Source organism: Amphiura filiformis, chromosome 5 (assembly GCF_039555335.1).
Source record: "Amphiura filiformis chromosome 5, Afil_fr2py, whole genome shotgun sequence".
NCBI lineage: Eukaryota > Metazoa > Echinodermata > Ophiuroidea > Amphilepidida > Amphiuridae > Amphiura > Amphiura filiformis.
In genome coordinates this window covers 47,182,884-47,199,551 of record NC_092632.1, presented here as the reverse complement: position 1 = coordinate 47,199,551, position 16,668 = coordinate 47,182,884, and the positions used below count along the sequence as shown (strand labels likewise).

General features: G+C 35.7%; 1 protein-coding gene across 1 annotated transcript; it reads right to left on the bottom strand.

The window, feature by feature from the left end:
• Positions 1 to 2,335: 2,335 nt before the first annotated feature.
• LOC140153249 (uncharacterized) lies at positions 2,336 to 6,982 on the bottom strand. The gene is made up of 4 exons (XM_072175943.1): positions 6,618 to 6,982; positions 5,487 to 5,588; positions 4,093 to 4,192; positions 2,336 to 3,536 (listed from the first exon to the last, which is right to left on the bottom strand). Exons 2-4 carry the CDS (start codon positions 5,510 to 5,512, stop codon positions 3,279 to 3,281), a joined length of 384 nt encoding a protein of 127 aa, XP_072032044.1. The 5' UTR covers positions 5,513 to 5,588; positions 6,618 to 6,982; the 3' UTR covers positions 2,336 to 3,278.
• Positions 6,983 to 16,668: the final 9,686 nt, after the last annotated feature.

The following is a 16,668-nucleotide window of genomic DNA, read 5'->3' as shown; positions in this document are numbered from 1 at the left end:
TTTTACAATAACATTTTGACAATATTTTTAAAAAAATTTTTCATGTAAAACGTTTTTTTTTTACCATTGTATAACTCAACATTGAAATGTTATTAAAACGCTTAAAATAAAAACAAAACATTTTTATAACATGTTTACTTTTAGTATAACGTTATTAAAAAAAAATTTTGTGTTGGCTGATGGGGATCTCATTAAGACATGTACAATAGAGGGCAGCATTACAGATTTTCTCAAAGGATCAAAGTGTTCACATTAAACAAAATGATTTGGTTTGGGTTTGGGATCTTAAAACCATGTCCCAAATTATACAAAATATTAAGAAAAACAGACTCAAATTTCTAATTTTTTTATTATTTCTGTTCAAAATATGCTCAATGGACATGATTTAATTTGTGTGCTTTTCACGGTCGAACAGGCAGCCACAAATTTTTAACCCTGCAAAAATATTTATTACATAATTATAGTACTTCATGTAAATATATCTGGAAATGCAAATTAAACACCCACTAAACTGTCCAGAATTGATAAAATTGTGAAAAATTAACCTAAAAATAGTATTATACAAACATGTCATTTATTAGTTGTATTGATGTTTACTTTCTCGTCAAGGTAATTTCTTAAGCTACTACATAAGGCTAAAAAAAAAAAAATTGTTTGTTTGTCCTCCACAACCATTTGAAAATTAGTGCGGGCGGGCGGATTTTTTTTTTTTTTTTTTTTTTTTTTTGTTGCAATAGGAGGAATGTCTGGTCGTATCATTTTGAAATGTACATATCTGAACTGCAAATCGGCAATGGTAGCCACTGTTTCAGTAGGAGAAACAGTACTCCACGGTCCATTTCTTTTCTCCCCCACCGCTATCTCCAGGCCGGTAAATTGATCATCAGCAGTAGCCGGAACATCTGACATTACATTATTAAATAATTCCCGTAAATTTAGGGATATAGGGGCACTTACAAGGCGATCTACAATCACTTTCCTTTCGCGCAAAACACATACGCAAACTGCGTAGGTCGCCATGTTTGGACTGCATCACTTGAACGTTGTTATGCAGACAATATAAATCACCACGTGAAAATATTTAAAAATCAAAAACTATTACATATATCATTCAAATATGTATTTCAAATGTATGAAAAATATTTTAATACAATGTATTTAGTACATTTTTGTAACTTGTGAGAAAAATCGGTATATTTACACATTTTCACCCTGCGTTTTTGTCCACAAACAACGCTAGCTATACGATATAAATTCAGTTCTTTTAATAGTACGATCGCCGAGTACAAAGTTCACAACGAAATATAGATTTGTATAGTGAGTTTGGACATGCGGCCACACGTATGATATGGTCTGCGTAAAATGCCTAAATCAAGACGTAAAAGTCGTAGAAAGGTAGAAAATCCAACAAAATCGATGTTTTTAACTTACAGTTTTGGGGAAAATGTTAAAAAAAAAAAAATAGAAAAAAAAAAAGTTGTAGGCGCGGGCGTAAAAATAGGTGCGGGCGGTCGAGGACAAACAAACAATTTTTTTTTTTAGCCTAAGCTTTGTTTCAATAAAATCGGTGACCTATAGACCACTTGACATCACTGTTTATCAACAAAGGCGAGGGACTCGTCTATCGATATGCTCGAACGAGCCGCTACACTGTTCAATGGCTTTCCTGTACTTTATGAAATGTGGCAGGGCAAAGAACAATTGAAATTGCCATAATGCGCGCGCATACTGTCGGGCAATGACGTCAGATGCCAAGCGGTCTATACAAGAGAAGATATGGCCAATAGTGTAAAGTAGTCCTAAAACAGCTTGGGCCACTTTTCAATTTTCAATTCAAGTCCATGCTCCAGGAGCATGTGAGGTGATTAGAACATGGAAGATTTCTTATGATTAGTCTTGCTCCAGGAGCATGTGAGGCGATTAGTACATGGAAGATTTCTTATGATTAGTCTTGCTCCAGGAGCATGTGAGGTGATTAGTACATGGAAGATTTCTTATGATTAGTCTTGCTCCAGGAGCATGTGAGGTGATTAGTACATGGAAGATTTCTTATGATTAGTCTTGCTCCAGGAGCATGTGAGGTGATTAGTACATGGAAGATTTCTTATGATTAGTCTTGCTCCAGGAGCATGTGAGGTGATTAGTACATGGAAGATTTCTTATGATTAGTCTTGCTCCAGGAGCATGTGAGGTGATTAGTACATGGAAGATTTCTTATGATTAGTCTTGCTCCAGGAGCATGTGAGGTGATTAGTACATGGAAGATTTCTTATGATTAGTCTTCGCATTTCATGACATACAAAGTGTCACATATTATAGACCAAAATAACAATGATGAAAATCCAGATTTATGGTAAATTGTTCAGGTGATATTTATTACTTTTATTACATAAGCTGGGTAACTGGGGTTATTTTGCACACTTATCCTGGTATTGCATCTCACTGAAACCCAAGAGGTTATGTCGCTCCTAATGTGACTCTAGACTTATTCCACCAGACACTGCGCATGTACTGTGTTATGCTTCGTAGTGACGACTGATTAACTTGCAGTTCAAATTGTGGCGGACCCATGCTTGCGACTTTGGTTAATGCGCCATAGCGCGACTGACTAGCGGCGCCCACGTACCGCGTCATGTGTATTGCGCCGTTGTGACAAGATCACGCTATGAAGTTCTAAAAACAACAAACTCGGTCTTGGACATAACTGCGCATTCTCAGTGAAAGTCTGCCACTTTTTTTCCACATAGTTTTCTCAGTCGTCAATCCAGAAGATTGACGAATGAGGGCAGCAGTCTAATGTGACTCCTGTTTTGATGTACAAAAATTGATTTTTCCCAACCATGAACTTCGGGGTTTAGAAAAGGTATGACCAAAGTTACCCCTAGTTTGGGGGAAACTTTGGCATTCCCAAATATCATAAGATTGCAAACTGACATAGAGATAGTATATTAAAATTACCTACACTTTGATTGAAATGATTTGATCGACTAAAACTTTAATTTAATAAATTGATGTTTTCTCACTTAAAATTAATCAAAAATTTTCACAAAATATTCTCTTTCAGTTTACAGTCTTTCATGTCTCATATACTTCGGTACTTTGTCCTGACGAAAGCTTGACAGTTCCAAACTTGTTCAATGGCGAACCTGCTAAAAACTTACTAATTGTATATGTCTAAAGGCCATTTCTATACCTTCTAGGACATTATTATAGCACTATTTGAAATCACTGCAAATATAAGAAAGATACTGATCTTGTCTGATATTTTTGCTGGATTTTTAGACATATCTTTCAAATGTCCAAGATTGACGTGCTTGTGTATCTTCACGGTGCGGTTTATCTTCAGATGTTTTATAAGAAGCGACCGAATATCCATGAGATGATTTCAGTGTAAACCCCGCTTCAGCTATTGTTTGAAAGATTTCATGTCTTTTAGGAATCTTCTGTGTGGTTGAATTATCATATGGGTTTCCATAGTAGTAGCTCTCCTCGGTCAAATTTTCATTGATTGGGTCAGTCAATAAATCATCAGCAACCTGCAAAGGGACAAAATAAAATGTATCAAGTCTGTGAAACAGGCATGTTGCGGTTACATATTATGCGTATCAAACAGTCCAGATGGGGGAAATTTCTCTATCAGAAAAGTATTTTCATAGGACATCTGGACAGAAAAAAGTCCAATTTATGTTAATCAGCCCTTTTTGAATGCTGTTTATCCACTGAGCATGACAACATTCTCCATAACCAGGCTTCTGCCTCCCCCTTCAGAATGCGGAGGCTAAATTAACTAAACTTTGAAAAGTTTCCCAACTTTCCAACACTTCTCAGACAACCCCATAGTGCACAGGTGCTTACAAAAAGGTCTGTCCTGTAACCATGCACAAAATAGTAATAGTATAGTGAGGGTAAAAATGGTGCACCAAATGAATTGGGGCTTGATTCAGTTGAAAATTTTTCCCAATACATCCTGCATCATGCAAGTGTGACATCATGCAGCACGTCCTGCACACACTAATTACTCCACTCGAATGGTTTCAAAAGTACTCCCCTCCCCACTTTCAAAATCGTTGAATGATGTCAAATGTGGCTTACCTTACTCATGTCAGCCCAAATAGCATAGGTATATCTTGCACCACCACCTCCGGTATGACGATACATTTCAAGAATCAAGTACTGTGGGACCTGGTCTTTTCTGGAACATCAAAAGAAAATGAAAGAAATTTACTGCGTGTAATTTTCAGTGAGAAAGCCTACAAATGATGACTTTGGAGTTACATATACTTTTAACAGGTATTAGGCCAAAAAAAAGAAAGGTTTGTCTCATGTCCCAATTTTTTATTTTGTCAATAAATCAGGCGTTCGGGGGTTACCCCCTTGAAAACTCACTGGTTTTGGCCCATTATGTTTTGCCAATGGCAATTTGTCTTCATTTTTTGAAAATAAAATAAAAATTGTGAAATAAAATTTAATTTTTTAATGTTTTCACCATCAGAAATCCAATGTGCGCGGGGCATGTGAGACACACCTATTTTTTCGGCCTTATTATCATTTGTAGGGCTCATTAAAGATACTATCACTGGTTCACTAAATTCAGAACTCTGTTTTGTGTGTTTTTTGTTGTGTGTGTGTGTTTTTTCTGTGAACAGTAGGGGTGTGCTAATATACCATGCAAGTGAAAAGAATGAAAAGTAAAAGGTCAGTTTTAGTCAACATGGTCAATGTTGTGGGAGTTTATCCATGCCGACACTTGTAACTGAATGGAACTTTATATTTTGTAAATGCATTAATATAAAGAAATACACTGCTGTTTTTTGGTTCAATGGCTAAAACTGGGAAACTATGGCTCCTGTCATCCTACTCGGCTTAAGGCCAGGTTCATATTTGAACTGAAGTGAATATTTCACCCCACTCCCGGGGGGGGGGGGGTCTTCGAAAAATTTTGTACGGGGGTGTGCCACGCAAACTTTCGGATGCTGACTTTCTCTATACCTACTTTTTGCTGTTTTTGCTACCCATCAGTATACCAATTTTCAAGAAAAAGCACCCAAATTTGCCATAATTACGCTTTAAAGGCACTTTTCCAAAATGCGCATTGGTCTCCACTGAAAACCCACCCATCGATATACCAAAATCGCTGAAAAGGTACCCCAAAACCGTGGCACATCCCGTATACCTTCAACCAGGAAGACCCCCGGGACCCCACTCCTCAAACTAGAATTTGAAAAATGAAAATACATCATGGGCTAGCTCTAGTCTTGCCCGCAAGACTTCAGTCTTTATCATAAACATAATGACATCTACGGACCATAGAGTCGGACCATATGGTTACAGTTACTGGAACTAGGGCTAGCTCATCGTCATGTAAGTTTGAGAAAGTGCCCAAAATTAGGCTTTATTAAAGAAAAAATGCATACCGCTTTAGCTGTTAGGCAGAACATTTTTTTGTATAGTCTAATTATGTTATTGATTCATATTTCGAACTGTACCTTGATTGTTTGCTTGTTGTATCCATCGTAGCATGAAGTTGTCCGTGTAAACTTGACCAGTAAAATGCTTTGCCTAAACCTTTGATGTCTGACCGCTGGTATCTGGTATGGAAAAGTGACGTAATTGTTATGTTAATTATCAATTAATATTAGCAACGCCCCTAGGTAACACCCCGGGCCGGAGGGAAATGAACTTCAAACTGCTTCAATTGGGCCTTCATATTAAACATTTTTAATGCTTTTCCCAACTAACAATTTACATAATATAGTGTAAAAAGTGTCCACCAAATGGCTTTATTTGGTGCTCATTTTGTAAATTTTCCAACAACACAGAGGGCACATCTCCCTCTGACACCCCCTGTGTCATGCAAACGTGGCGAGATGCCCACTTTGTGGTTATATTTCACATATGTGACACGATCAAGGGAAATGAGTCGGATGTCGCTAACATTGATTTTGAGATTGGCAAAGAAAGTGTTCAAATTCTTTTGTTTTATATTGTTTTCAGCGATTGATAAATTGACGTAACTTCACAAAGAAAAGTCGTATCAACATGGGGCTTTCAGTTTCTGAAAGCTCTAAATGTCCTCTTTAGAAACATGTGTAAAACTCATTTTCGACCAGGGCCAACATGTGACTCATTCCCCTTGATCATGTCACATATTGCCCCCATGATCAACTTCAGATTGGTGCCCTTGTCAGAAGATGACATAGAGCATCAGAGCCATAGCCAGGGGATGCAGGGTGTGAAGGAAAAGTTAACGAAAGGTCCACTTTTTAGCTCCCTCACTGCACCGGTGCACCCAAATAAATCCTGGCTGCGGACCTAGACATGATGACCAGTCAATAACATCAAATTTAATAACCCAAACTTACTGGAATCTCTTTGGCAGAGGGGAAGGATATAAGGACTGAAGAAGATGAAAAAAAAATGTTATCTTGTATGCCAGTGTTCATATGGTAAAATTACCATTGGCTGGCCAGCCAAGCTTTCTGGGCCTTATTATCTGCTTTCGCACAATGCAAAGTATTGCACAATGCCTATGTGCTTTTGCATGATGAGCAGTTGCTTGGTGCTGTAACTCTTTGTGGCTCTGTACAACTGCAAAATATATTTTTAAATAATCTTACCTTGGCGTTTGGTAGTAGGTGTACTTAGTCCAACTGCTTTAATTGCACCAATTGTCAGCTTGTGTAACGTTCTCTCTAGTTGCCAAAATGACAACCAACCTTACCACATTTTATTTTTTTGGTAGACAATGTAGTATGCTTGAATCAATGATTTGATATAAAATTCCCCAATGATGAAACTTTTTTATCCATTTGAATACATACTTTCAAATTTGCTTTCCAGGCATAATTTATTTGCTTTCCAATTTGATCTTGTATCAAGTAATACTAAACTGTATTTTGCTCAGGGTCAACGTGGTTTGCATCGATTGCTGTTTACTCTTCCTTCCAAAGGAAGTTGTTGTTGATATGGAATTACAGCACAACTGGAAGTGATGTGACACCGACCCACAGAATATAGGTAGCACACCTATATTCTGTGTGTCGGTATCATGTCACTTCCAGTTGATGATGCAACTCACGGTTGAGTGAAAACAAGTCCTTGGTTTGATTTGTTGTTGATGATTGCTGTCATTGGTGTTGTGTACATTTTGATTCGATCCCAAATACATGTAGGCCTACTCAGTGGAATCAAACAAGTCTGCACAGAGTAGAAGTTACATAATTTACCATTAAATCATACTGACTAACTTAAAATTGAAATTCCAAGGCCTTTCTGGAATTAAATTTCACTCCCAAGTTAGAGTGAGCAACATCGCTAATTCGCTATGTAGCCTCCTTCGCAGCCGGTTTCTGTCGTGCATAACAATCCGTGAGCCACGTGCACATGCAGTTTGGGCATGAGACTAGAAATAGCCTGGATGTCTGACCAACAGAATACTCTTTACAAAAAAATTTATACTCCACTCCTGAACAGTATCTTAAAATATGGTTAGCATGTTTAAATGTTACCAAACATGAGGCTAGCATGAGTTTAGATAAAAGACTGGTCGAAATATAACTTGGTCACTTGTGTAATACCACTAAACATACAGGAAATTATCAGACAGGAGACACAATGTGGTTTTTGCATATAAAAAAATAATTGTTTCCCGTCCGCCTCACTCTTCACTTTCTGGGATCAGTCCGTATTTTTTTGTATTTTTCAATTTTCAAATTAAAAGTTTTAACTACTTTAGTAGTAGAATGTTAATGCTGATAAACAAGTTTATTAATCAGCATGAATCACTTGCAAGTGTTTTTGTGGAACTCTAAGGGGTATAACCCCTCATAATCTTAAATAAAAAGGGCAACATCATTTTCATGGCAGATGCTGAAAACTGCTACACACAATCCTGACTATAGGATAGAGCAGGTAAAATTATGAAACATGATCTTCATGTGTGACATTGTCTTTTTAAAGACAGTTCTTGTTGTTACCTAAAGTTAAACAACCAGAGGTATGTAGATTCAGTGGTCCTTATGTGGTCAACTGGACCCATGCACATTGACTTGTGCTTTGCACATTGGTTGGTAACGCATCTACAATTCTTCAACATGAATCTAGCGAGATTAATATCTGCCCCGGTATGTGCCGTATGAGCGAAACTGTTAAAAACAATGAATATTCTCAGTTTACATCTGTTACAAATGCTCAAAAGTCCCATATTATACCTTTAAAACTCTGCCCTTTTGGCTCTGTATTTTTTCAACGTGTCCCTATTTTATTTCAAGGGGCCACTTGAAACCATGCATTTCCCCGCTACACTTTCAGAAAACAAAATTATATTTTTTTGGTATTACTGTGTCAAGGCTTATACAGGAGCATCAGGACTTCCTGCAATCTGTGATATGGAGGACACCAGGGGGAGGCCCCAATGACGGACAAGGCTTTATTGGTGTGACACACTGATTGCATAGGAGGGAAGGCGAGTGCAGTTTTATAATGCATAATTGTTTTTCATTTGTTTCTATGGACCATTAGCAACGATCCAAATACCACTATTGTCCTCCATGGCTGACATACATTGTGGTAAAAAGGGAATCCAGATGCTCCATAACTGTTTCTGTTATCAGATTGCATGTGAAACATTGTTTGGTATCATTTTAAACCTATTATTATGTGTTCAAAATTCATAGTTACTTGTCATTTTTCATGAGAGCATGCACAGGTTTTTCACATTGTTGGATCCAACTGGTTTCATTTGTCAAAATGCTCAAAGATGGCACACAACTGTTGACCCAAGGTGTTACAAAAAGGTTGCTAAACGGGCTAAACCTCTGTTATAGGGAAACATGATACCCATAATTCCAGACAAATACAGTACTATTAAATTTTTACATTCTTTACACGATTTCCTGTTTTGTCAAATCAAACACCTCAAGTTAATCATTGACATGTAGTTTGGACCAAACTGGCAATGCAAGTTCAATTTTAATATTTTGGGAAGCAAAGGCCCAAAACATAATAATTTCTTTATGCTTAGCCAAAAAAACCCGCAAAAGTCCAATATCAGTATTATGCCCTCTAATTTTCAGAAACATTTTCTTTTCTTTTCTATTTTATAACCAAACTAAGTAGTACAATGAAGAGCCTTAATTATCTTTACTTCTAAGCCAATACTCAAGATCCAAGTCATTGGATTTTGTGACTGTGATTGTATGAAAGTAGACAAAATTGCAGGTTTCCCACCCCACCCCCCCCCCCAAAATAATTGCCAAATATCAATAATTTCACTTTTATTACAAATTAGGTCCAACAAGGGTATCGAGGTGTGTTTCATTTGGTAATACAGTCCAACCTCTCTTATCTGGACCTCTTTTATACAGATCTGTCTGTTATCCGGATGGTAAATCTTTACAGGAAAACATGGTTTTGATGATTTGACACCTTAATTTCATGCTCTGAATGCTTAGAATGGTATGTCTATGTTGCATAAAGCACTTTAATGCAATCTTTTAGTGTTATTCCCCCATGTTGAAACAATATGGTGTTGTCCTAATTTAGGAACATGGGACAGTCTATGCAGAATTATATGCAATTGATTTATCCGGATTTTTCACTTATCCGGACTATGCTTGGTCCCATCATGGCCGGATAAAAAGAGGTTGTACTGTGCAATATAGTATTTTTTAACAAAATGTATCATTTTTGATTACCGGTACTTATCATGATAATATCTCAAACAACACAAAATAAACACAAAAGATTCAAGTCAAAAATGTATTATTATTTTTACACAAAGTTTATTGTCATCACAAATGGTGTAGTCATGATTGTAATCTTTCTCTTCAGCCCTACTAATTTACTCTTATTCAAATTTAGAGTAAAATTTGCATGCATAATTATTATGACAATATTCATAGTTACCATCTAGGTAAAGTAACCAATTCTACCTCATAATTATTGGACACTGTGGAATAATAAACAATGTATTACTGGTACAATAATCAATTATACAAAATTTGGGGTGTATTCTTATACCTCCATCCCTTGTTTTTGTGTTTCCTTTTTTTCCGTATATTTTTTCTCAATTAACAATATACCTAACTTACATACTACAATAATACCACTTGTTTTTTGTAAACATGAGATAAATACATAATTTAAATATTTTATATTATTATTTACAAAATAATAATACAATTTCAACTGCAAGTAGATGACAGTTGCAAATAAATGATCAAAATGCCAATCCAAGTTAAAAAATCACATTTACATGATTGTATACAGGGTGGCTCATAAGTAGGGGAGAGCGGGAGTGTTCGCCCTATTTTTTTCTGACCAGCCTAGCGATGTCAATTTTAAGGTTAGGGATGACCTGATTAGCGCATGTGAAAGCCCTATGTCTTAGCTATATACGACCACAATCCCAGAACTATAGGCCTTACAATAACAACAGGATAGAGCAAACAAAAAAGTTTTGCAAAGTGGCGAACTTGCCCCATATTGGGGCAGGTTCACCCATATGGTGGGGTAAGTTCACCCTAATCAAAAAAAAGGGTTTAAACATTGCATAACAATAACATATTCAATGCAAACATTTAGCAAGAGTAAACATGGCATTCATTCTCCTCTGGGGTGTCACTAAATTTGTTTGCAGGGGTCGGTTCAGGGTAAAATGTAGGGGTCCAAAGTAAGCTTAAACGTATCATGTTTACAACTTCGGGGAGATTATGGATTAGGACATTAACGGTGGTATGAGTAATACTGATACCACATAACTTAAAAAAACATGCTTTTCAGTAGTTTTACCTTGTTAAATGGTATAATTATCGATATTTTGCATAATACGCTGATGGGGCAGGTCCGCCCTCCAGTTTGGGGTAAGTCCACCCGGGGAAGATATAGGGCGAACGTGCCCCAAACGCAAAAGGGCGCACGTGCCCCTTATGCACATTTTTATATTTTCTTCAGGGTATGCAAAATACAAATCGAATAAGGAGTTTATAACTGCATTAAATCTTTGACAAATCCCATATGTTCCCAATACAGATGTTCATTAAAACCATCTGTATTTATGTATCAATGATAATACAACATTATGAATGCAAGAAAAAAAAATTACGCTTTGGTGTAATTTTTTGTTTTGGCTGCAGTTCGATGAACACGTCCCTATATGTCGCGTAGTTAATATGAGAAGTTTATAATGACCTATGTCACCTAATTTTGCCATCACCAAATTCCCCTATAGCCGTAGTGCTGAGAAACAAGGGGTGGGCGAACCTGCCCCTAGGGCGAACACTCCCCGCTCTCCCCTACATTCACCTTGTAGTAAGTTGTTAAATGTTAAAAATATCACTTTGAATATCAATGCATTATCATGTCTCAAATACTCTACTTTGACTACCCACAAGTCCAATTTGACAATACCAACTTCTATGTGAAAATGTGAAAAACACAAATCAAGATTTACAGTTATCATAAATTAATTGTTAATGACAATGCTCTTTTTGTTTAACCCCATGGGCAATAATGCCTTTCTTACAGTGCTCCTGATTGGTTAATCACACGACATAATCAGTGAGTAACCAATCAAAATAGGGCTTTTAAATCTTAGCAATTTTAAGCTTAAGCCCAACTGACCTTCCTTACCACATCTCTGATTGGCTCAATACATGATATAATCCTCTTTGTAACCAATCAAAATAGGTCTTAGAGGCTGATAATTTGGCCAGTAGTGCCCATTGGGTTAAATGACATTTGCAGCAAAACATTCCATCAACAAAAGTATGTTTCATTAAAAAAATCTGTTAAAATATTACCAAGACAATGAGCTAAATAAATATGCAAATAAACGAAATGGATAAATAAATTCATTCAAATCACAGTGTTGAAAAGTTGCCCCTATTGCACTGAAAGGCTAAGATGCCTAGATTTATAATTTTAGAGGCAGCAATTAAAAAAAAAGTTTAAAAATTATTTACGCAACAATTTTAAAAACATTTTTTGATGATGAAGAGCAGAGTTAATACAAGACAAGTCCCACACACGATGCATTAAGATTTCTCCCCTTTTTCATTTGCAAATGGAAGTGCTTGCCTTTTTGCATAAATTGGTATAGGCTTTTAGTCTAAAATGCATAAAGTTGCTTCATTTAAATAAGTAATTCTCAGTACCACTGTAAGCAGTGTATCATACATACATAACACACAAAAAGAATATCAAATACATATTTGATACTTATTAATGTTATAAAACAATGCAGCATTATACAAAGAATATTTAGAATGTATAGAATCCCAAATTGTTTTTCAACAAACAAAATCATTCCGCTTTTATACAAATAAAATACGGTTAGCATGTTTAAATGTTACCAAACATGAGGCAATAAAGTTAGTGAACTGATGAATAATAAATTGTAATTTTTAACTCTGAGGGAGGCCATTGAAAGTTATGCATACTACCAAATCACATATGAATTAATGTTGTAGTCATCATAGGTTATTTAAAATATTTTGTCATAAATTACATTACAAATAACATATCAAATGTGTCAACAAAAACAAAGCCATGCTCCCTGCATAGTGATTTTAGCATATGTACAAAATATGCTAATTCTACTAGCAAGCTGATATTCCCCCTCCCCTGATCTTCATAACTATAATTTGAATAAATTGGACACGGATTTACTTTACACTTAATGACCTTTGGGATCCAAATTTGTGTCTACGCTTTATTTCTAACACGGTGACACAGTAATCAATGCAAATGCCACCTTCGTGAATGACAACTTGGGACAACCCAGCGGTTGTAAAATCTGTATTTATTGACTAATTTCTTGATCCAAAAGGAGGCAGATGCTTGATTTGTACCCATAATGCAATTCGCTAGTATGCATGAAAATTGATTCAATATCCCATGGCTTAATCCATGACAGAATTAAAAAGACTAGTTTGCGTCCGACGTCATGACAAAGGCGCAGTGATTGGTTGCTGACCTGGGCAGAATGGCATTTTCGGTCTGGTTGATAGGACATAGTTCGCGAACTAGTCTTTTTAATTTTGTCTCAAATTATAGATGCTAACAGACTACAATTTCTGTAAAAGTGGTAATTTTGTGCTTTGACTGCTTTGCTTGTTTTTAAATGATTCTACATGTCTGTATTTTCGAGTTAGCTGCGTTGAACACAAGCGTGAAAATTTCCACTTTTACAGCATAGCTGAATCAGAACCATTTTGACTTGGATTTGGCATAAATTCTTTCTTTCACACTGAACACCAGAATCTTACATACAATAACAGTATATCATTAAGAATAACAATATCTATTTTATATATATATATTTATATATATATTACATCTAGCCAAATATTGGCTTCATTTTATAATTTGTAAATAATTTTCATTGTAAAGTTTTGCAAAAAAACTGAAAATTTATACATTTACAATGTAATTACAAAAGATATTTTAGTTACAAATAATTAACTGATAAGCTGAAATGAAATAACAATAAAACTGTGCACTGATATTCAAATATACAAATTTCTATATTCCAGTAGGGAGGGTGTCATTTCCTTTTAATATCAAACCAGTTTAAATTTCCTCATTAATAGCACGGTACCTAAATTGATTTGGGTCAAATTCTCACTACACATAATCTATTGCATGTCAAAGAATGATGACATGGGGATGGGAATATCAAAGTCTACCATGTAATAACTTCCAATGAATGGTTGAAAAAAAGTTATACAATATACAAGAATCCATTTCTCCCAAGTAGCACAGAAATCACTTATTAATACTAACATTATCATAAAAAGTCAAAACATAAAATAGGAAAGATGTTTACATAAGTTTGGCAAGATATACAAGTAAACCAATAATAATTTTAAGCAGCACCTTTTGGAAAATCCCTAATCACAGGAAATTTTATTTTTTATTATACCTTATACAAAAATGCATGTCGCCACTCGCCGGTGTGACATTAATTACAATGTCATACACGTCACATCTTTATGTCAATTATCACGGGGAAAAACAACCAAAATAATAACTCCAAATCTGTTGCCTCAAGTTTAATCAGTTAATCCTTGTCTGTCTGGATTATGATAAAAAATATGACAACTGGGCTTAATTTTGACAAATCAATGGAATTTTAACTGATCACATGTTTCAAAGGAAACAAAAATGAATGCCTGAATCCATGCCAGCAAAATGGGTCTCCAGTAAGCTTATGTTGACCTTTTAAGGCATATGTGACATGTAGTTACAGCTGATGGCTAATACATTTTCCATGATTCTAACACTTACCGTCTGACAAGTGTCTTCATTTGTTTTGTAATCTGCACAGATAACGAGGATTTACAATTGAAAGTACGTTATTACCATTGCCCACGTCTAAATTATATGATTTCCACAGTAAACAATTTGATTTCCATGGAAACAAGGGGGGTTACCAGAGGTGATTTTGAGCTGCCAATCATCCATTCAACAAGGGTAGTAGTTCTAGAGATCATCTGGATCTAAAATGTAGATTGATTTTACATGAACTTTGGTGTCCAGGCAAGTACACACAATTTGTGGGGAGTAAGTTGTGTGAATTAATTGTGACACAGATTTGTTGGTAGTATGTTGTGGGAATGAATTTGACATACATGAGCACAATAACACATATGTTGGTGTCAGGAGATCCTATTTTAAAGTCAGCCTGAATGCAGGTCTCAAAAACCACAGTTCATATCAGATTTTCAACTATTCCCTATCATAGATAATTGGCACCTAGATTTGAGGCAAACACATTATCTGTGGTGCATTTCACTAACATTTACGGCACATCATGAGTCCTTTAACACATACGTCCTAACCTATGGTAACTCTACCATGTAAATCCTATGGAAGAATTGGTTTGGGATTTATAATGGGTTTAGGACTTGCTGTGTGTCGTAAGTGTTAGTGAAATGCGCCCCTGATTTGATACTATCTAACAAGTAGATCGTGAGTACTCTGAATACATAAGCATACAAACTTGTTGAACTTAAAGCTGCCATTATTATGTCATATATCTAGCATGTCCACGTGACCCTCACTACAAATGACTACAGTATCAGATGTACAAAGGCTCAATTTTGTTCTTGGACATCAATGGTTATGCAAAACATACAAAATGTTGCCATTGGTTTGCATTGAAGAAATTAAAAGTAAAACTTTTTGCAACTTTTGGTCTGTTTTGTACAGGCACATATGATTGTAAGTAGTAGACATAATAATGGCACCATATTAAACTATTGGACAATAAGTTACATATGGATATCATTAGGTGAATGCAAAGAAGTAGACACCAATATAACTACTTGCTAAAGAAAGCTACAAAAGATGAGTGTTAAAGCAGTTCATTTTATGTCATGAATCTGAACCATGGTAGAGATAACATCACAACTTCCAAAGTTAAAATATTAGCCTCCAAGCTTGCAGTGGAGTCAAGCCATTGATATATCCAATAGTTAATATAATAATTTTGAATTAATTATAATTTGCACTTACTTGGTCAAATTGATAACCATATGTTAGAAAACGCTTACCAAAATTCAAAATGTACCCCAATTATTGTTGCTTGAAGTTTTGAACATAGAATGGACCATGCTTCCCTGCTTTTTCTTGTCACCACCTAACATTCACCCAATGATATTTCTACATACTACATAATATGCATACTTAAAATTTTTTAAAGCATATACTCTTGGATGTTTTTACCTTGCCAATCAAGTCAGCTCACCCAATATGGGATGCCAGGTACGAACTTTCTCACAAAAAAAGTTGTGTATTATTTCATCGCAGTATAGCTTATAATGTAAGTAAGCTGGAAGATGCTTAGATTTGATTTTCATTTTGAATTGGAAGCAAATGTGGATCACACGACAAATGTCTTGTAGTTTGGCAGAGTTGATTGACAAAAATAACACTTGTGTCTGTTTTACAACTTGATATCCAATTACCTGCAAAATTGTGTTTGACAACGGGATCAGCTATTGGACATGAATCTTGAAATATCCCCATAATAGGCTCATGCACACAATGAAATTGGTTAACATGTGTTATTATGGCAGTATACTGTATCTATGAGCTATTATGACCTAATACGATCGGACATCAGAAAGCATTTTCCCCACGCATCACGGCGGTCAGATGTCAGTGATTCTTTTTAAAATTGCATTAGATGGATATGTGCCACATTTCAAGGCATAAAATAACAAGTTTAAACTTGCATTCATTCATTCCGCCTGAGAGCATGTTTTATAGCTCAGTGCATGTTGACTTTTTGATGGTGATTCATGCAACTGTATCACAATGTAGATGTCTTGTCATTTCAAATATCACAAGGAATTCCACCTCCAGCAAGCAGTCTTATTTAATCAGATAAACACAGCTTATTTTGTGTCACCTGACAACATTTTAGTGCATGCTAACAGACTCTGTCCATGTCATGTTAACGAGTTCTAACCTTACGAGGAGCGTCTGTCAGCTTGGGTGTCAATTCTTTGTACATCTGGACAGACAAGCTTGTCATGCATTTACATAGATTAGAAAAAATGATTTAGCCAATCAGAATGGATGATCCATGCAGTTTGGGCCATAAAGTCTCTTCCAATTGGCCGATGGTGTACACTGAGTATGTAAATTCAAAAGCAATGT